Source organism: Hyla sarda, chromosome 9 (assembly GCF_029499605.1).
Source record: "Hyla sarda isolate aHylSar1 chromosome 9, aHylSar1.hap1, whole genome shotgun sequence".
Taxonomy (NCBI): Eukaryota; Metazoa; Chordata; class Amphibia; order Anura; family Hylidae; genus Hyla; species Hyla sarda.
The window spans coordinates 151,647,052-151,668,167 of record NC_079197.1 but is presented as its reverse complement, the minus strand read 5'-3'; the positions used below and the strand labels follow the sequence as shown (position 1 = coordinate 151,668,167).

The window sequence follows — 21,116 nt, the reverse complement described above, 5'->3', positions numbered from 1 at the left end:
GGTATTCCATGTTCATTCTTTTGGTGGAGAAATTTCCATGGCTAAAATTCCCTAATGTGCTCTGTGCAGTGGAATCCCATTGACAGCAATGAGACTCTGCTGCAGCAGAACTACCGAAAAAATTTCAATAATTTCCGAATGGCATTCCGTAGTGTGTAGGGGCCCATATTAGTGCCAGTTCACACTGAGAATTTCCTGAGCAGAATATGCTTGCGGCAGCTTCCCGCTGCTGCTAACAAGATTCTGCTGCACAGTTCAAAATATGGAAATTCTGCTGTGGTCTGAATTGCAGTTAATGGGGACAGCGTAGGTCCGCACAGTCATAGCAATTAATTATATCGGCACTGCCTGCTGGACTTGAGAATTTAAAATTCCCAGTGTCAACGCAGCCTTAGGGTATGTTCACATGAAGGACATTCTGCTGCACTGTGCAACCGGGGGAATTTCTAAGGCAGATGTTTCCAACACATAAATTCCGATTTCGGCATCCGCAGAAAGAATCCACTTGTCTAAACTTTCTGTGGATTCCGGTTGGAAATGCACTGCCATCTATGAGATGCAGCATTTCCTAGCGGTCCTAGCACCCGCTAAATCATTCATATGCGGAATGTCCACCCTTGTTTTTAAGGCAGACATTAGGCTCATTTTCCACATTGTGAACCCGGCCTTAGCTTATGTTTTTCCGCCATGTGAACCCGGCCTTAGCTTATGTTCACATGGTGGAATGTGTGTGCCCAATTCCATTTTAATGGGAATCTTCTGCACTGTACATACAGCGCAATTTTCACAGAGGTTTCTGCCACAGAAATCCCAATTCTAGCATCTGCAAAAAGAATAGTTTTGTCTATTCTTTCTGGGGACTCTGCTCAGAAAAGGATTGCCCCCTAGGAGTGCATTTCCGGGCAGTCCTTTCGCCCGTCGGATTATTCAAATGTGCAGAATGTCTGTCAGTCTTTTCCAGATGGACATTCCACACATTTTTGGCCGTGTAAACCCGGGCCTAAGGCCTCATTCATGTCTGCATTTGTGGCCAGAAAATAGTGCTGGCTGGCCCCTTGCAGAACAGACACAGATGATCCCAGTGTCGTTAATGTGGTCTGTCTAGTGTCTGTTTATTTAACGGAGAAGTCTCATCCTACAGAATCCTGAAAATTGTATCCCCTATCCGCAAGGGCGGAGCCCCAGCTTTCCCTGGGAGCAGCGTGTCATGACCCTCGCTCCTCCTTGGGAGAGGTATGTGTGGTGACCCAGTACAGAATCATGTGTTCTTCTGTACTCCTGCCCATCCTGTGTGGCAGATGCTGCTCAATGTCCGTCATGGGTCCCCTCTCCTCAGAACTCTCTATATTTCATAGACTAATGTACTGTTACATAAGAGTTAATGTATTTGTATTATCTATGTACTTGTTGCCTTAAATCTCTTGTTGCTAAGGGCCTTGTTGTTAAGGGGAGTATGCAGAGGTGAACATGTAACTTATCCGGCCAATTGTCCCCTTATATACTGTAGCTACAGTTCAGTTCTGTCAAGTCCAAGTCCTTAAAGTATAGCGTGGGCTGCAACACAAGTCAAGTCAGTCATATTCAGCACAAACAACTATAAGTCCCAGCAAGCTTATAAGCTTCCCTAAGTTCACCCTGCAACTCCTTCACGCTAATCTGAGCTGTAATGGCTTGTACCATCTTTCCAACCTTAGTAAAGCAAGCCAGTCAACCGTAACCTTGCGTCAGAGTGATTATTTGGTCCGTGCCTGGCACAGATGAAGCTTGCCTACCTCGAGTGGTATATAGGTCAACCACGCCCTGGCGTCAGGATAAGGTTAATTACACATTACCCCATCTGACGCCACACATGTAAGACCCCCGCCTGAAGAGGGAGACGCCACGCCCCCTCCATATATCTCTATAGGAGAGCCCAAAGATAACCAAGGGGCTCCAGGGGTCGGACACCCCGCAATCTAAAACTTATCTCCTTATTATAGTGTAGGATGAGATGTCTCCTTTAACATGATTTGACCTGAAAAAGAAATTAAAAAGAAATAAAATTCCGCTTGCAGCCTTTTTATTGCCTGCTCAGGTCCCACTAGTCAAACAGATTCTGCAACCGATCTTCAAGACAGATGTGAACATAGCCTTAATACAAAAAAGTGTATTAGCCTAGTCCTGAGACAGACAATGGCGCGACTCACCACCAGTATTATACCAGATGACTACAAATGTTCAGTCATCATATTGCATCTATATATCACTGTAAATCCCAAGGCTGTGTTTACAGATTGTCTTTATTTAGTGGTACCTCAATTAATCAGCATCATTTACTAAAATTACTATTAAAAAAAAGTGCAATTTTACCATTGTGCAATCTTTTAACTAAATTTTGGAGGTACTGCTTATTTAATAACCCGTGTGAACACAGCCTAAGCAAAGAAATCAATATTCATGTATAGCCTATTTAACCTATACCTCCTCGGGTGAACTACTAGTCCCAAGATTCCCCCTATTGTCACTATGGTCACTTATAGCAATGCTTGCTGGGATCTGTAGTCTTCTGAAAGCTGAACCTCCTTCCAATACTATTGCATCAATTGTTTTCTATTACTGTAAGATTTCCTATAGCATCATGCAGTTTAAAGCACACACCCGCGAACAACCTACCACGAGATCTTTGTGGGATCCAAACAGAGCAGTATTCTAAACATCCCAGTACAAGGCATTCTGGGATTTGATGCATAACGATCCGCAAAAGTAACCGCCATACAGCATCAATCTACTACAGCTCCCACAATGCTTTGCACGAAGGACGTCATGCAATGGGTAATCAGCGTGTCATGTGACATGCCTGCACTGAGTAGTAAGCAACCCGCCGCTGTTTTAGGGTATGTTGGGAGTTGTAGTTGTCATTTCAACTGGAAAATAACAGGTTGCAGACCATAGCAACCAATCAGATCGCTTCTTTCGTTTTTTAACAAGGCCTCTGCAAAATGAAAGAAGCTATCTAATTGGTTATTTCCTTGGGCAACTTTTCCTTTGGACAGGTTTTGCTAAATCTCCCCTAATGTGTCTTTTGGCCAGCAGTTTGCCTTGTTTTGTGTATTAATTCAGCTTGTATAGTGTTGTTTAAGCTGTGTTCACATGTTGCGGATAAACCGTGCATTTTTTTCCACCGCACATCACTGTAAAAATGAAACGGTTTACAGCAATTTTGCAGTGTTTATAGAGGGTCTCCTGCTGTTGCAAAACCCATACGGTAATTCATTGCGGTACCGCTAATTAGCTGCAATGTTTATCAATCACGGTGTCTCCTGCTGTTGCCAAACTACAATTCCCATCATGCCCAGATAGCCAAAAACTATGGTTCTCCAGCTGTTAAGAAACAATTTCCAACATTCCTCAAGAGTTCGGCTCTGCTGACAGTTGCAGATTAAAGGGGTACTCCGGTGGAAAACAATATTTTTACAATCAACCGGTGCCAGAAAGTTAAATAGATTTGTAAATTACTTCTATTAAAAAAATCTTAATCCTTCCAGTACTTATCAGCTGCTGTATGCTACAGAGGAAGTTCTTTTCTGTTTGAATTTCCTTTCTGCCTGACCACAGTGCTCTCTGCTGACACCTCTGTCCATTTTAGGAACTGTCCAGAGTAGGAGCAAATCCCCATATCAAACCTATCCTGCTCAGACAGTTCCTGACATGCAATAGACAGACAAGGAGAGCGCTCCTAGTGTGATAGCGTAATGTAAAAGAAAAGATAATAGACAAGAAAACTTGCTCACCAAGTATAGTTGTACTGCGACCAAGTACAACTATGGTGAAGGCGTGAAGTGACCCTGCAACGGGCGAAGAGCGGCAGCTGCTCCTGGACACACAGGCGAAGAAATTAAGCGGATCCCTCCAGGAAACAAACCAGGATAGAGGCAGCGCACAGGACTTCAAAGGTAAAATGGTTTATTTACCCGGCATGCAACGCGTTTCGCTGGATAACCAGCTTCATCAGGCATGCCTGATGAAGCTGGTTATCCAGCGAAACGCGTTGCATGCCGGGTAAATAAACCATTTTACCTTTGAAGTCCTGTGCGCTGCCTCTATCCTGGTTTGTTTCCTGGAGGGATCCGCTTAATTTCTTCAGTTCCTGACATGGACAGAGGTGTCAGCAGAGAGCACTGTGGTCAGGCAGAAGAGAAATTCAAAAAGAAAAGAACTTCCTCTGTAGTATACAGCAGCTGATAAGTACTGGAAGGATTAAGATTTTTAAATAGAAGTAATTAACAAATCTATATAACTTTCTGGCACCAGTTCATGTTAAAAAAAAATGTTTTCCACCGGAGTACCCCTTTAACAATAGCCAAAGATCCAGAGGTTGGAGCCCATATGTGAATAGCTTTAGTGGTGGCACACTTTGTTATTCAAATTACCTCCCGTCCATACGATCATAAGCCGGGGGCCTAGTGAAGGCTCCTAGGTCTGCCATCTTAGGTCATGTTCACACGGCAGAATGTTTGTGCGGAATTCAACATGAATATTCCACACAGACATTCCGCAGCAGCTGAGTCCCATTGATTTCAATAGGATTCTGCTGCTCTGTTCACACAACAGAATTTCCTCAGCAGCAACATCTCGGCATCCACAAAAGCATTGAACCTGTTCAATGTTTTTATGGATTCCGCTTGGAAGTGCATTGTCCTCTATGAGACATCCCATTTCCAAGCAGTCCTTGTGCCATCATATTCTGCCGGGGCTCCGCTGTCTGCAAACAATTGCAGAGATACAGTGAGTAAGGGATGCATCAATGAACAAGGCAAATCTGGAGACATATATTTTAAAGGGGTATTCCGTCCATAGACATCTTTGTGTTTCCGGGACTGGAGACGTGACGTCACGCCAATGCCACGCTTCCTCCATTCATGTCTATGGGAGGGGGTGTGATGGCCGTCATGCGCCCTCCCATAGATATGAATGGATGGGGCGTGGCATGACATCACATCTCCAGTCCCGGAAACACAGGGGGCTGCACGGAGATCACGGGGGTCCCCCTTTGGATCAGGGATTAGATATCTATGGCCGGAATACCCCTTTAAGGGTAAGGTCACACTGGAGCACATCCAGCGCGTATTTGATTCTGCTCCCGTAGCTCTGTGTGTCAGCCGGTGACTGCCGGCAGGAAATTTCCAGTTACAAGCAGACACACACAGACCTACCGCAGCTGCAGGGAGCTCGCTCTGCAATAGCTCTGTGACTGCCGGCAGCGCATCTGCTGTGAATGCGCTTTCATGTTACCCTACCCTTAAAGAGATTTTTCAGAAATGTTTGTACTAATTACTTATCCTTTAGACATCAACATCTGATGGGGAGGGTAGCGATACACTATTCGCCTGTTTCCAAGTCCCGGCAACACACAGTGAACAGAAGCATAATATCTGAATATCTGTGTTAGTGGTTGTGCTAGGGCACCGCAGCTCTGGCAGCTGACTGGCAGGGTGCTGGGTGTCCCATAAGGCATGAAATGTATAAATAACATATGTACAGGGCCAGGTTAGGCAAAGGTTAGCACCACGTTTTTCCTTTCCATCATAGATATTCGTCCCATCCCACCAAGAACAGGATGTTGAGGTATACTGTGGTGGAGAGCAGCAGGTGACATCCATTTCAATGGACCAAAATGAGTCAGCTAGTGACACCACTTGGACCGTATATGTTAATTTAACATGACTCAATAGTGCTGCAGATAGTGTTCTTGAGTCCCATTAAAATAGTGTATACCAATGGAAAAATGTCCAAACTGAGTCACAAGGTTCAGGACACAGAAATGAATGGTACCGGCTTCTCTCTGCCACAGTATATGTCACCATCCTGTTTTCATTGGGATTCCAATGGATACTTGTGAAGGAAACGAAAGCGTGATGTGAATACAACCTTAAAAATTTTGAAGAAGAAAAAAACTTACCCAAGAAATACAAGAAAGGTAGTAACAAAAGGGTTTATTCAACAAAGTTTCAATAATGGCAAACATATTTAAAGTGACCAAGAACAAACAGTATCCCGTACTCAACGCCGGGCTTATGCCCGAAGACTCCGGGCTGAGCGCCCTGCAGGAAGTCTGGAGCCGGGTCTGGTGGAGGATGTGAAGCAGAGTCTTCGGGCATAAGCCTTGTGGTGAGTGCCGGATACCATTTGTTCTTTGTACTTGAATATCTTAGTTACTTGAATATATTTCTGGTTCCCAGCACCGCTGGAACAGTGGACCCAGGACCTATATCTCCCCTAGTGTGCTATTGACAAGGGTGGAGGAATCTCTTCGGTGCCAAAAGTAGTAGTGCCACTATCTGTGCTCTTCTTATCATTGAACGTATATTTAAAATGACCAATTACAAGTATGGAATCAAGGTTGTTATTGTAACAAGTATCCTACCTTTAGATAACAAATAAACTGCATTTAGAATGAACACTGTTGTGCTAATAGCTTGCAAGAATACTCCTCAAGGCAACCAAGGGTAAGGTGTCATAAAATCATTGTCCTTTTTTTTTTCCTTGGTACTGAGAGATATATGTATCCCTTATATGTATTGAGCAGGCTGTAAGTGCTCAAAGATCTAAATTTCTGTTCTAGAGCTTGAAATCACCTGCATAGCCATATATTTAAAGGGATATTTCAGGGAGGTGCTCAGGCAGGAGGTAAAAAACAAAACAAAAAAATACTTTCCTTCCTCATTCCCTGCTGCCACCGTTCTGACGTCCTGGTCCCACTGTGCAGCATGGTCGGTGAAGGTACATGGATTTGCCCGACACCAGTGCAGCCACTGATTTGCTGAGCAGACAATTCAACGCGTCAACCCTGGAAGTTCTGTGCACAGGAACAGGGGCTCTATAAGAATGTCAGCAGCAGCGGAGCAAGGAAGGTAAGTATAGCTTTTTTTTTTCTCGCCTGAACATAAATATGCATAATTAGCCAACATCTTACCTAAGATGGCCCCACCATGCCCAATTGTCTGGTACAACTTGACCATCAAGCTGGTAATTTCCACAAGGAAATTTTACCAATTTTCCAACAATTATCCAACAGACCAGAAAAAAGAAAAAAATTTAACCCCAAATGTTTTCATTGCTTATAGCTTACAGGAGTTTGGGGACAAGACGATGTCTCAAAGGCTGGTGAGGCACCTACCATTGTTACAGACGCACAGCACTCCCAGTCAGTACTACACATTAAAGCACAAATACAAATCCGGAATCAATACCCAGGCACTAGGCATACATCTTCTGCTTTCTAACCTATCATATTGGTAATAAACATCTGTAAACCACTCATTGGTCCCTATGAGAAACACTTTTCTTTGGTGTTTTTTTTTCCCAAAAGTGTATTCTCAAAAACTGAAAAAAAAAGTCTAAGTATTTATAGAACAAACGAATCCTCAGACATAATGTCTCCTCTCAGTTCACTGAATAAGCCGCTTCTGACCGAGGTTAAAGACCTTCCCTGAAACAGGAACGATCATAATACATGAACTTGGAAAGGTCCTTAAACCTTTTTTAGAGACTAAATAGGGATACAGGAAAACAATGCTGGATGAACGTGCAACTTTTTAAAAAATCTTTACCAGATATATCATACAAGGGCTTATCAGAGGTACTATTGTGTGCAGCATATCTCCTAAAGGTCCAACAAAGAAGAGAATAACGGAGCACTCACCACTTCAAATACTGTAGACAGGTAGTTCTTCAATTTCTTTCAGTACATGTAGACAAGGCAACAAGAACGGGGAAGGTGGACCAGATCTAGTGCGGGGGGTTTCAGGTGATCACACGGGGTGACAGTCCGTATCGCGCTGTTGCGCTTCTTCGGGCCCCTTCAAGGGGCCCGAAGAAGCGCAACAGCCCGATACGGACCGTCACCCCATGTGATCACCTGAAACCCCCCGCACTAGATCTGGTCCACCTTCCCCGTTCTTGTTGCCTTGTCTACATGTACTGAAAGAAATTAAAGAAGTGCCTGTCTACAGTATTTGAAGTGGTGAGTGCTCTGTTATTCTCTTCTTTGCTGGATATATATCTGCTATCTGTTACATACGTGAAGCACCATCTGAATAGACAGTACACGCTAAGTACAGGACAGGCTATTCATGAGAAAAATGCACCTATTTGAATTCCAATGGTAGTGGTTCTTTTCTATGAGAGTGGACCTCTCCTAAAGGTCCTTCTAGCTTCCTGCTTGACACAACTTGGTTTATTGAGCTTTTGCCCAGTAAAGCACATGCTTGACTAGACTTGAGTTGTCCTGAAAAATACATGGTAAATACACAACTATTCATCTTTCTAGCCTACACTGTTGGCAAGTCCACCTGTCAAATTGGTGAAATAAAGGGAACCCATCAGAAAACACAATGGATGATGCTCTTTATGGCATTCAGTTTGATATTTAACTAAAGAAAATTGAATTCACTTCACTCATTTTTGTAGTGAATTAATAAACATTCGACCCAGAAATACTAATTTTCAGCGAGTTCAGGGTACAAGGGTGTGCAGTGACTAGACATATCATTTATATTTAGTTCCCTGGTGTGTCCTCTGATGTGTAGTGTAACTATACTTGGAGTTAAAGTGCTTGCCACATTCTCTGCAGACATAAGGCCTGTTTTCTACATGAGTATTTTGGTGCTTGCGAAGGTTGGACTTGTCAGTAAAGCATTTACCGCACTGCGGGCAAACGTGCGGTCGCTCCCCCGAATGGATCCTCTGGTGAATGATCAGATATGATTTGTAGGCAAAGTTCTTTCCGCACAGGTTGCAGGTATGCGGCTTCTCCCCAGTGTGTGTCCTTTGGTGCATTGCAATTTGTGACTTGTATGTAAAGTGTTTCCCGCACTCATTACATTGGTGAGGCTTCCCGCTCAGGTGCGTTCTCTTGTGGATGGTCAGGTGAGATTTGGTGGCATAGCGCTTACCACATTCTTCACAGCCGTATGGTTTTTCTCCGGTGTGACTTCTTTGATGTCTGATAAGGTTGGATTTGTAATCAAAGTGTTTCCCGCAGTCATCACATTGATGGTTTTTCTCCTCTGTTTGTTCAGTGACTCGAGTAGATAACTTACTAAGTCTTTCGGATGTCTTTCTAACATTTCTCACCTGCAGGTGTTTCTTACCCATTGGTTTATTAAGATTAATACAGTTGTAGCTCTCATTGAGAAGTAGAGAGCCCTGTTCATACTCTTCAGAAGCCAATGAGAACCTGACATCTTCTGCTTCATAAGAGGGAGACTTGGTAGGTGAATCTTGAAAGCCATGAAAAATGCCCATATGATCATTGGCTGACCCATTAAGTGAACAGGTCATATTATAAGGTTCTTCCTGAAGAGTTCTGTCCATGGGGCTGTCAGATGGAACTGGATGTACTGCAAACCAAAGAGATCATGATAATAACCACCATGAGGGTCATTTTTACCTGTTTTATATGTTTGCGATATGTGCTAGCATATGCGATATGTGCTAGCATTTGGGATGCATACATTAAAGAGAACATGTGATCACTTTCATGCTGCCTGAACCACAAGTAATTTAAAGGGGTACTCCTGCGCTAAGACATCTTATCCCCTATCCAAAGGATAGGGGATAAGATGCCTGATGGTGGGGGTCCCGCCACTGGGGACCCCCGTGATCTTGTACGCAGCACCCTGTTACCATCAGTCTCCAGAGCATGTACACTCTGGGTCTGATGACTGGCGATCACGGAGCTGGAGCATTGTGAAGTCACGGGTCCGCCCCCGTGTGATGTCACGCTCTGCCCCCTCAATGCAAGCCTATAGGAGGAGGTGTGACAGCTCTTAGAGTAGAGTGACACATGCTGTATTTTGCTGCATATTTTCTGCTGTGCATTTTCCTACATAATGGGATTTATTTACTAACGTGATCCCCACTCTTTTCTAGGGTTTTGCGCCCAAATTATGTTGTATGTTCCATGCCCAAAAAAAAACAAAAAAAAACAAAGCCCTCCATTTTACAAGAAACACCCAAAAAGGGGTGTGGCCATTGGGGGATGGGCGTGGTCCCGACAAAGGGGCGTGTCTTCGACAGTTTTGAAAAATCCCAACATATTTACTAAGGTTTCCACAGAAAATGTGGTGGATTTGAGCTGAGGAAAACCCAACAGATCAGAACAGTTGCAAAAAAAAAAAAAAATGTAGGGAAAACTGCAAAATGTAGGGAAAACTTAGTAAATACCTTGGGAAAATACCTGTCTGAAATAAAAACCCACAAAGAAAACTACACTCCACTCTTAGTAAATAAACCCCACTGACTTCAATGGGTAGGAAAATATGTAGCAGCACATACACAGCAAAATACGGCACCTGTGACCCTCCCCTTAGAAAGTATTGTCCACTGATTATTCTGCAGACACTAATCTTAATTAGAAGCATTATAAAGGTTTGAGAGGACCTATCACTTTCCACTTTCACACAAGCAGAATATGGCCACAAGTAACATGTCTACAAATGTTTATGTGGTGAGAAATTTCCCAAACTCCAAAAAAATAGAGAGAAAAATAATTTCTCTACAACTGAATACATTTAGGAACCTTATTCAGTTAGTCAGTGATCCAATAGGTTATAGACTTAGATTTGAAGGTTTAACATCTCAGCTCAGTGTCAAGCTATTGGAACAATAAAAATCATTGAATATTATACATACTTTCTCTTTGCTCACAGAAAAAGATGACACCCTTGTGTACATGAAATGGGAGATGTCTGCCTCATCAGCGATACATCAGCAATATATTTGGTGTGTACGACACTATGAAATCTCCATCAAATTCCAAGTGTGGCCATCTCCGACTGAATCAGTCCACACTAGGACCGGAAACAGTCGCAGGTGGGGAGTTTGGCTGGGGTGATACACCTGACAAATCCTAACGCAGGTGTCCTAAGGTAAGCTCAGGGAGGACAGAAACCTCCCGTGGAGCAGAAGGGCTCAATGTCCCAGCCATGGACGTGTACGGTGTCCATTTTAAGACATCGTCAGTCGTCAGACGTAACTTCGTCCTCCGCCAGGTGAAATGGCGTCCCACCTCCTCCCTCAGGCATATCTCCGTCAGGCGTCAGCCGCAACTCCCTCCTCCCTCCTATGTCATCCTACAGTCTCTCATCCGAAACTCTGTCATCCCTCAGACGAAAAGCTTTCCTGCCATGTAGCAGAACCGAGTCAGTGTCGGCTCTCTGCTATACGGCTTCTGCTGTACATGCTATTCAGTGTCGGCTCTGCTATACAGACTCTGTAGCACATGTAGTGTCTGTAGTACACGTGCAAGTTTCACACTTCCGACTCTGCTATACATGCAGAGGAAGTTGCGTCTGAGGAAGAATCGTCTGAGGCATGATGGCGTTTTAGACGACGGAGTTTCTGATGAGGGAGGATGGAGTTGTGGCTGAAGGAGGACGGTTGTCACGATGCCGGCTGGCAGGTAGTGGATCCTCTGTGCCAGAGAGGGATTGGCGTGGACCGTGCTAGTGGATCGGTTCTAAGTCACTACTGGTTTTCACCAGAGCCCGCCGCAAAGCGGGATGGTCTTGCTGCGGCGGTAGTGACCAGGTCATATCCACTAGCAACGGCTCACCTCTCTGGCTGCTGAAGATAGGCGCGGTACAAGGGAGTAGACAGAAGCAAGGTCGGACGTAGCAGAAGGTCGGGGCAGGCAGCAAGGATCGTAGTCAGGGGCAACGGCAGGAGGTCTGGAACACAGGCTAGGAACACACAAGGAAACGCTTTCACTGGCACGATGGCAACAAGATCCGGCAAGGGAGTGCAGGGGAAGTGAGGTGATATAGGGAAGTGCACAGGTGAACACACTAATTGGAATCACTGCGCCAATCAGCGGCGCAGTGGCCCTTTAAATCGCAAAGACCCGGCGCGCGCGCGCCCTAGGGAGCGGGGCCGCGCGCGCCGGGACAGGACCGAGGGAGAGCGAGTCAGGTACGGGAGCCGGGGTGCGCATCGCGAGCGGGCGCTACCCGCATCGCGAATCGCATCCCGGCTGGAAGCGGAATCGCAGCGCCCCGGGTCAGTGGATCTGACCGGAGCGCTGCAGTGGGGAGAGTGTAGCGAGCGCTCCGGGGAGGAGCGGGGACCCGGAGCGCTCGGCGTAACAGTACCCCCCCCTTGGGTCTCCCCCTCTTCTTAGAGCCTGAGAACCTGAGGAGCAGACTTTTGTCTAGGATGTTGTCCTCAGGTTCCCAGGATCTCTCTTCTGGACCACAACCCTCCCAATCCACTAAAAAAAAGGTTTTCCCTCTGACCTTTTTAGAAGCTAAGATCTCTTTGACGGAGAAGATGTCCGAGGAGCCGGAAACAGGAGTGGGAGGAACAGATTTGGGAGAAAAACGGTTGAGGATGAGTGGTTTAAGAAGAGAAACGTGAAAGGCATTAGGGATACGAAGAGAAGGAGGAAGAAGAAGTTTGTAAGAGACAGGATTAATCTGACACAAAATTTTAAAAGGACCAAGATAGCGTGGTCCCAACTTGTAGCTAGGGACACGGAAGCGGACATATTTAGCGGAGAGCCATACCTTGTCTCCAGGGGAAAAAATGGGAGGAGCTCTTCTTTTCTTATCCGCGAACTTCTTCATGCGTGATGAAGCCTGTAAGAGAGAATTTTGGGTCTCTCTCCATATGATGGAAAGGTCACGAGAAATTTCATCCACAGCGGGCAGACCAGAGGGCAAGGGGGTAGGGAGGGGGGGAAGAGGGTGACGGCCGTACACCACGAAAAATGGGGATTTGGAGGAAGATTCAGAGACTCTGAAGTTATACGAGAATTCGGCCCATGGAAGGAGATCTGCCCAGTCATCCTGGCGGGAGGAAACAAAATGTCGTAAATAATCACCCAAGACCTGGTTAATTCTTTCTACTTGTCCATTGGACTGGGGATGATATGCAGAAGAAAATTTTAATTTAATCTTGAGTTGTTTACAGAGAGCCCTCCAGAATTTAGACACGAATTGGACGCCTCTATCCGAGACGATCTGCGTAGGCAACCCGTGAAGACGAAAAATGTGTACAAAAAATTGTTTAGCCAACTGAGGCGCTGAAGGAAGACCAGGAAGAGGGATGAAATGTGCCATTTTGGAGAATCGATCAACGACCACCCAAATAACAGTGTTGCCACGGGAAGGGGGTAAATCAGTAATAAAATCCATACCAATCAAAGACCAAGGCTGTTCGGGGACAGGCAGGGGATGAAGAAAACCAGCGGGCTTCTGGCGAGGAGTCTTATCCCGGGCACAGATAGTGCAGGCTCGCACAAAGTCCACAACATCCGTCTCCAGAGTCGGCCACCAATAGAAGCGGGAGATGAGTTGCACAGATTTCTTGATGCCCACATGACCTGCGAGATGGGAGGAGTGACCCCATTTGAGGATTCCGAGGCGTTGGCGTGGAGAAACAAAGGTCTTTCCTGGAGGAGTTTGCCTGATGGAGGCTGGAGAAGTGGAGATCAGGCAGTCAGGTGGAATGATGTGTTGCGGAGAGAGTTCAACTTCTGAGGCATCCGAGGAACGAGAGAGAGCATCGGCCCTAATGTTCTTATCGGCAGGCCGAAAGTGAATCTCAAAATTAAATCGGGCAAAGAACAGAGACCAGGCGAGGATTCAGCCGTTGGGCAGACTGGAGGTAGGAGAGGTTCTTGTGGTCGGTGTAAATAATAACTGGAAATCTTGATCCCTCCAGCAGATGCCTCCATTCCTCAAGTGCTAATTTGATGGCTAGAAGCTCTCGATCCCCGATGGAGTAGTTCCTCTCCGCCGGAGAGAAGGTCCTAGAAAAAAAACCACAAGTGACAGCATGCCCGGAAGAATTTTTTTGTAGAAGAACAGCTCCAGCTCCCACTGAGGAGGCATCAACCTCCAATAGGAAGGGTTTGGAAGAGTCAGGTCTGGAGAGCACGGGAGCCGAAGAAAAGGCAGACTTGAGTCGTTTAAAGGCGTCTTCCGCTTGAGGAGGCCAAGACTTGGGATCGGCATTTTTTTTGGTTAAAGCCACGATAGGAGCCACAACGGTAGAAAAATGTGGAATAAATTGCCTGTAATAATTGGCGAACCCCAAAAAGCGTTGGATAGCACGGAGTCCGGAGGGGCGTGGCCAATCTAAGACGGCAGAGAGTTTGTCTGGATCCATTTGTAGTCCCTGGCCAGAGACCAAGTATCCTAGAAAAGGAAGAGATTGGCATTCAAACAGACATTTCTCAATTTTGGCATAGAGTTGATTGTCACGAAGTCTCTGAAGAACCATACGGACATGCTGGCGGTGTTCTTCTAGATTGGCAGAAAAAATTAGGATATCGTCCAGATATACAACAACACAGGAGTATAACAGATCACGAAAAATTTCATTAACAAAGTCTTGGAAGACAGCAGGGGCGTTGCACAGGCCAAAGGGCATGACCAGATACTCAAAGTGTCCATCTCTGGTGTTAAATGCCGTTTTCCACTCATCCCCCTCTCTGATGCGGATGAGGTTATAGGCACCTCTTAAGTCCAGTTTAGTAAAGATGTGGGCACCTTGGAGGCGATCAAAGAGTTCAGAGATGAGGGGTAGGGGGTAGCGGTTCTTAACCGTGATTTTATTAAGACCGCGGTAGTCAATGCAAGGACGTAGGGAGCCATCTTTTTTGGACACAAAGAAAAATCCGGCTCCGGCAGGAGAGGAGGATTTACGGATAAAGCCCTTTTTTAAATTTTCCTGGACGTATTCAGACATGGCAAGAGTCTCTGGGGCAGAGAGAGGATAAATTCTGCCCCGGGGTGGAGTAGTGCCCGGGAGGAGGTCGATAGGACAATCATAAGGCCTGTGAGGAGGTAGAGTCTCAGCTTGTTTTTTGCAGAAAACATCCGCGAAGTCCATATAGGCCTTAGGGAGACCGGTTACTGGAGGAACCACAGAGTCACGGCAAGGGTTACTGGGAACCGGTTTTAGACAGTCCTTGGAACAAGAGGGCCCCCAACTCTTGATCTCCCCAGTGGACCAATCCAGGGTTGGGGAATGAAGTTGAAGCCAGGGAAGTCCAAGGAGAATTTCCGAGGTGCAATTGGGGAGGACCAAAAGTTCAATCCTCTCGTGATGAGATCCGATGCTCATTAGAAGAGGCTCCGTGCGGAAACGTATGGTACAGTCCAATCTTTCATTGTTTACACAATTGATGTAAAGGGGTCTGGCGAGACTGGTCACTGGGATGTTGAACTTGTTGACGAGAGAGGCCAAAATAAAATTTCCTGCAGATCCAGAGTCCAATAAGGCCACAGTAGAGAAGGAGAAGGCAGAGGCAGACATCCGCACAGGCACAGTAAGACGTGGAGAAGCAGAGTAGACATCAAGGACTGTCTCACCTTTGTGCGGAGTCAGCGTACGTCTTTCCAGGCGGGGAGGACGGATAGGACAATCCCTCAGGAAGTGTTCGGTACTAGCACAGTACAGGCAGAGGTTCTCCATGCGGCGTCGTGTCCTCTCTTGAGGTGTCAGGCGAGACCGGTCGACCTGCATAGCCTCCACGGCGGGAGGCACAGGAACGGATTGCAGGGGACCAGAGGAGAGAGGAGCCGAGGAGAAGAAACGCCTCGTGCGAACAGAGTCCATATCTTGGCGGAGCTCCTGACGCCTTTCGGAAAAACGCATGTCAATGCGAGTGGCTAGGTGAATGAGTTCATGTAGATTAGCAGGAATTTCTCGTGCGGCCAGAACATCTTTAATGTTGCTGGATAGGCCTTTTTTAAAGGTCGCGCAGAGGGCCTCATTATTCCAGGATAATTCTGAAGCAAGAGTACGGAAGTGTACGGCATACTCGCCAACGGAAGAATTACCCTGGACCAGGTTCAACAGGGCAGTCTCAGCAGAAGAGGCTCGGGCAGGTTCCTCAAAGACACTTCGGATTTCCGAGAAGAAGGAGTGTACAGAGGCAGTGACGGGGTCATTGCGGTCCCAGAGCGGTGTGGCCCAAGACAGGGCTTTTCCAGACAGAAGGCTGACTACGAAAGCCACCTTAGACCTTTCAGTGGGAAACTGGTCCGACATCATCTCCAGATGCAGGGAACATTGGGAAAGAAAGCCACGGCAAAACTTAGAGTCCCCATCAAATTTATCCGGCAAGGATAGGCGTAGACCAGGAGCGGCCACTCGCTGCGGAGGAGGTGCAGGAGCTGGCGGAGGAGATGACTGCTGAAGCTGTGGTAGTAACTGCTGTAGCATAACGGTCAGTTGAGACAGCTGTTGGCCTTGTTGCGCTATCTGTTGTGACTGCTGGGCGACCACCGTGGTAAGGTCAGCGACAACTGGCAGAGGAACTTCAGCGGGATCCATGGCCGGATCTACTGTCACGATGCCGGCTGGCAGGTAGTGGATCCTCTGTGCCAGAGAGGGATTGGCGTGGACCGTGCTAGTGGATCGGTTCTAAGTCACTACTGGTTTTCACCAGAGCCCGCCGCAAAGCGGGATGGTCTTGCTGCGGCGGTAGTGACCAGGTCGTATCCACTAGCAACGGCTCACCTCTCTGGCTGCTGAAGATAGGCGCGGTACAAGGGAGTAGACAGAAGCAAGGTCGGACGTAGCAGAAGGTCGGGGCAGGCAGCAAGGATCGTAGTCAGGGGCAACGGCAGGAGGTCTGGAACACAGGCTAGGAACACACAAGGAAACGCTTTCACTGGCACGATGGCAACAAGATCCGGCAAGGGAGTGCAGGGGAAGTGAGGTGATATAGGGAAGTGCACAGGTGAACACACTAATTGGAATCACTGCGCCAATCAGCGGCGCAGTGGCCCTTTAAATCGCAAAGACCCGGCGCGCGCGCGCCCTAGGGAGCGGGGCCGCGCGCGCCGGGACAGGACCGAGGGAGAGCGAGTCAGGTACGGGAGCCGGGGTGCGCATCGCGAGCGGGCGCTACCCGCATCGCGAATCGCATCCCGGCTGGAAGCGGAATCGCAGCGCCCCGGGTCAGTGGATCTGACCGGAGCGCTGCAGTGGGGAGAGTGTAGCGAGCGCTCCGGGGAGGAGCGGGGACCCGGAGCGCTCGGCGTAACAACGGTGATTGGTGTGAGGGAGGAGGCGGGACGCCGTTTCACATGACGGAGTGCGTAGTTGCAGCTGACGACTGACGGCGATTGGTCCGAGGGAGGAGGCGGGACGCTGTTTCACCTGAGGGAAGACGGAGTTGCGGCTGATGGCGATTGGTCTGAGGGAGGAGGTGGGACGCCGTTTCACCCTACGGAGGACGGAGTTACGTCTGATGACTGACGATGTCTTAAAATGGACACTGTAGACATGTCCTCCACACCACATGTCACATCCATGGCTGGGAGAGTCGGACGTAAGCAAAGACTGCAGCATGCCATGTCTGTATTTACTCTTTTGTAAAGAACATATCGTCTTTAAAGGAAAACTGTCAGATATTTTCTCTCGCACTATCCACAGTATTGGTGAATAGTGCGGAAGATGCTGATTAAAATGAGCCCTACCTTACCCAGATCCACCCAGCCGTTTGCCCGCAATTGTAGTTTTATTCTGTGTGTACATCTTGCTGTAACTGGCAAGGGCGTGGCTTCTGCAGGTTAACTGGCACTGACATCAGCGCCGCTTATGAATATTCATCCCCCCTCCCTCCAGCTCTCCCTGTCTTCGCCGCTCCTAACTGAAGGGAGGGGGGATGAATATTCATAAGTGGCACTGACGTCAGTGCCAGTTAATCTGCAGAAGCCCCGCCCGTGCCAGTTACAGCAAGATATACACATAGAATAAAACTACAATTGCGGGCGAACGGCCGGGCGGATCCGGGTAAGGTAGGGCTTGTTTTAATCAGCGTCTCCCGCACTATCCACCAGTACTGAGGATAGTGCAGGAGAAAATATCTGACAGTTTTCCTTTAAGAAAATAAAGAAGCAGAAAGGAAATACCTGCTGATTCATGAGTGATTGCCCTATGGGATACTCTTTATTAACTGTCTTGTCTAATAATTGAATTTCCCCATCATGTGTATATATGGATACACTGAGCTGCAACATAACATGTCGAGCCCCAGAAACAGGAAGAGGATTGCACTGGGGACCAGAACATGTGTGAGTTGGACTGGCCAACCATCTTATGTGTATGGGGGGCCTTTCGACTCTTCTCCGACAGATGAAGACAAGGAAGCTAAGATGTCACTAGCAGAGTTTGGCAGAGGCTTACTGCTACTCTATTCAGAACATATGAGCGCTCATCTAAGCTAAGCGAAAATGTGTATCCATCATAACAGATGATCTGGAGAGATAGTTGTTCGTCACACAAGTGTTCAGCTGACAGCTATCTCATGTTTGGCTACCTCTAGAGATGGCATATAACATGCCAAAAAGCTCTATTTATTTTTGCTTAGGGCATGCAATATGAACAAGAAGCCCCCTGTAGGATACTTGCTTACCTGCCCAAGTATCACCATGGATTTCCTTCTCCCGAATTCTTGCCAAGTGTTCCTCTGCTTCAGATATATGTCTATGGTAATATTCACCTACATAAAACATACACATCCATTTTACAATTGTAGACCATGCCGAAGGTGTTGTAAGTAAAAAGTGTGGACCTGGGAAAACCAGAGTTGCCTTTCTTTACCCTGACTTTGTGGACCTTTAGAGGAACTTACCTATATAGGTCTCTGAATCAACTTCCACTTGCAAAATGTCATTTTCATTGGTTTCGCACTGTACTTTTTCACCGTCTAGTGATGTCTCCGGTTTGTCCGTAAAAATGTCTGGTAGAGTAACTAAAACATATGGCATAAAACCTATTACCAAGGACAAACTGCTAAAATACAGTATAGAAACCTTTCTAAAATATAAGAGTGGGCGCACCAAAGATGAACCTATCCTTTATTTATTAGGTTCCTAAAAAGATAAATTATCACCAACCTGAAGAGATCTTGTGAGTCCCTTCTACCTGCTGATTGTTTCTCCTTTCAGTCACATCCTCCGTCAGTGACGGAGCGTCATCGTGTTCAGGACCATCTGTTAATTGTAATATGAAGTTATGAATTTACTATAAAAAAAAAAATCAAAATGAAGTTATAAACATAAATGTGGACACTAAGGATAAATGGACACTAGATAGACTTGCGGAAAAAATCGACATGAAAATCTGTGCAGATATTGGTGCAGGTTTGCTATGGAACTGATGAAGAAATGCTACAGATTTGCTGCAGATTTTTACATCCCATTGATATCAATGGGGAAATCCACGACAAGTCTGCAATATAAAAATATAAACTCCCATTCTGCAGACAGGTTTCTAAATAGATAAATTATCACCAACCTGAACCGATCTTGTGAGTACCGTATATACTCGAGTATAAGCCGAGTTTTTCGGCACCATTTTCCTTCCTGAAAACGCCCCCCACGGCTTATACTCGAGTCAATCCCTTCTCAGTGGTCTTCAACCTGCGGACCTCCAGATGTTACAAAACTACAACTCCCAGCATGCCCGGACAGCCATCGGCTGTCCGGGCATGCTGGGAGTTGTAGTTTTGAAACATCTGGAGGTCCGCAGGTTGAAGACCACTGCGGCCTTCGTCATCATCTGACCGGCCCTGGACTAGTGACGTTGCCTTGACAACGACGCACAGGGACGTCCGTGCGCAGCGTCCCTGCGCATGAACGTCCCTGTGCGACGTCACTAGTCCGGGGCCGGCCCGGAGTGGAGAAAAGGGCCTCACGGTGAAGATGGACAGCCCAGAACGACTAACCCTCCCCAACAGACGGTCCCTGCAGCATAGATGGCCCGAACCAGCTCACCCTTCCTTCCCACAGAGGGAAGGTGAGTAGAAAACTAAAGGGGGGGGGGGGGGGTCTGGATGATGACGAAGGCCGCAGTGGTCTTGAACCTGCGGACCTCCAGATGTTGCAAAACTATAACTCCCAGCATGCCCGGACAGCCGATGGCTGTCCAGGCATGCTCTGAGTTGTAGTTTTGCAACATCTGGAGGTCCGCAGGTTGAAGACCACTGATGAAGGGATTGACAGGCGGTGATGATGAAGGGGGGGGGGGATGATGACAGGGTGATGATGACGGGGGTGTTAATGACGGGGGTCTGGATGATGACGGGGGGATGATGACAGGGGGGATGATGTATTTCCCACCCTACACTTATAGGGGGAGATTTATCAAAACCCATCCAGAGGAAAAGTTGACCAGTTGCCCATAGAAACCAATCAGATCGCTACTTTCATTTTGCAGAGGCCTTGTTTAAAATGAAAGAAGTGATCTGATTGGTTGCTATGGGCAACTCAGCAACTTCTCCTCTGGACAGGTTTTAATAAATCTTCCCCAATGTCTATAATACCTTTTACTCGAGTATATAAGGTAACTTCTACCTGCGGATTGTTTCTCCTTTCAGTCACATCTTCTGTCAGTGACAGAGAATCATCACAGGTGAATTTCAGTCAGAAAAATGTTCACTGTGTGTATATGAGTTTGGTAATTTATTTTGCTGCAGATCTGCCATACAAATGTCTGCATGGAAAATCTACAGTTAGTTATGTACACTCGTCCGAAAATGTCATAGACAGCAATGCATTTCCGAGTGGAATCCGCAGAAAGAATAGACATGTCGATTATATCTGAGAACGCCAGAATCGGAATTTTGCCATTTTTTCTTTTGTGTGGAAACTTATTTTTTTTCTCCTTTAGCAATTATTCATCTGCCTACCCTTTTTATTTAATTGTGTAATATAAAAAAAACATAATTAAAATGCCAATGCAAACCCCACATTGAGTTTTTAATGAGGTTTATGCATTCCCATAGACTTCTATAGGAGAGAAACTCCAAGATTTTATTAAAAAATGAAAAAAAAGCTTTAGTCTCAAAATGCTGTGATTTGGAAATTTGCCCGCTGAGCCCTAAAGTGCTGAAAAACATCAGGATTGAAGAAACGCCAAGTGGGTTTGGCATTTCATAAACCCCTATTGACCTGCAGCTAATATCTGGCCTCAGCATTTTTTCACCAAAAAGAAAAAAAAAACATAGTGCAGCATTTGTGGCGTTTAAAAAAACAAACAAACAAGTGGATACGTAGCCTTAGGGTACACACAGGAGGATTTAGAAGCGTGTTTCCCGCTGTGAGCATAAGTCG

General features: G+C 46.5%; 2 protein-coding genes across 2 annotated transcripts in view; one reads left to right on the top strand and one right to left on the bottom strand.

The window, feature by feature from the left end:
- Nucleotides 1-7,870: 7,870 nt before the first annotated feature.
- Nucleotides 7,871-19,448, bottom strand: LOC130290459 (oocyte zinc finger protein XlCOF19-like). Its single transcript, XM_056538114.1, has 5 exons — nt 19,300-19,448; nt 18,900-18,995; nt 18,635-18,754; nt 18,416-18,502; nt 7,871-9,380 (listed from the first exon to the last, which is right to left on the bottom strand). Exon 5 carries the CDS (start codon nt 9,352-9,354, stop codon nt 8,527-8,529), a length of 828 nt encoding a protein of 275 aa, XP_056394089.1. The 5' UTR covers nt 9,355-9,380; nt 18,416-18,502; nt 18,635-18,754; nt 18,900-18,995; nt 19,300-19,448; the 3' UTR covers nt 7,871-8,526.
- A 225-nt stretch (nt 19,449-19,673) lies between these two features.
- The window catches only part of LOC130290458 (zinc finger protein 554-like), a 68,177-nt gene continuing 66,734 nt past the window's right edge, over nt 19,674-21,116 (top strand). Inside the window, exon 1 of the mRNA XM_056538111.1 lies at nt 19,674-19,800. The gene's annotated coding sequence lies outside the window, so the exon portion shown is untranslated. The remainder of the gene's footprint in view (nt 19,801-21,116) is intronic.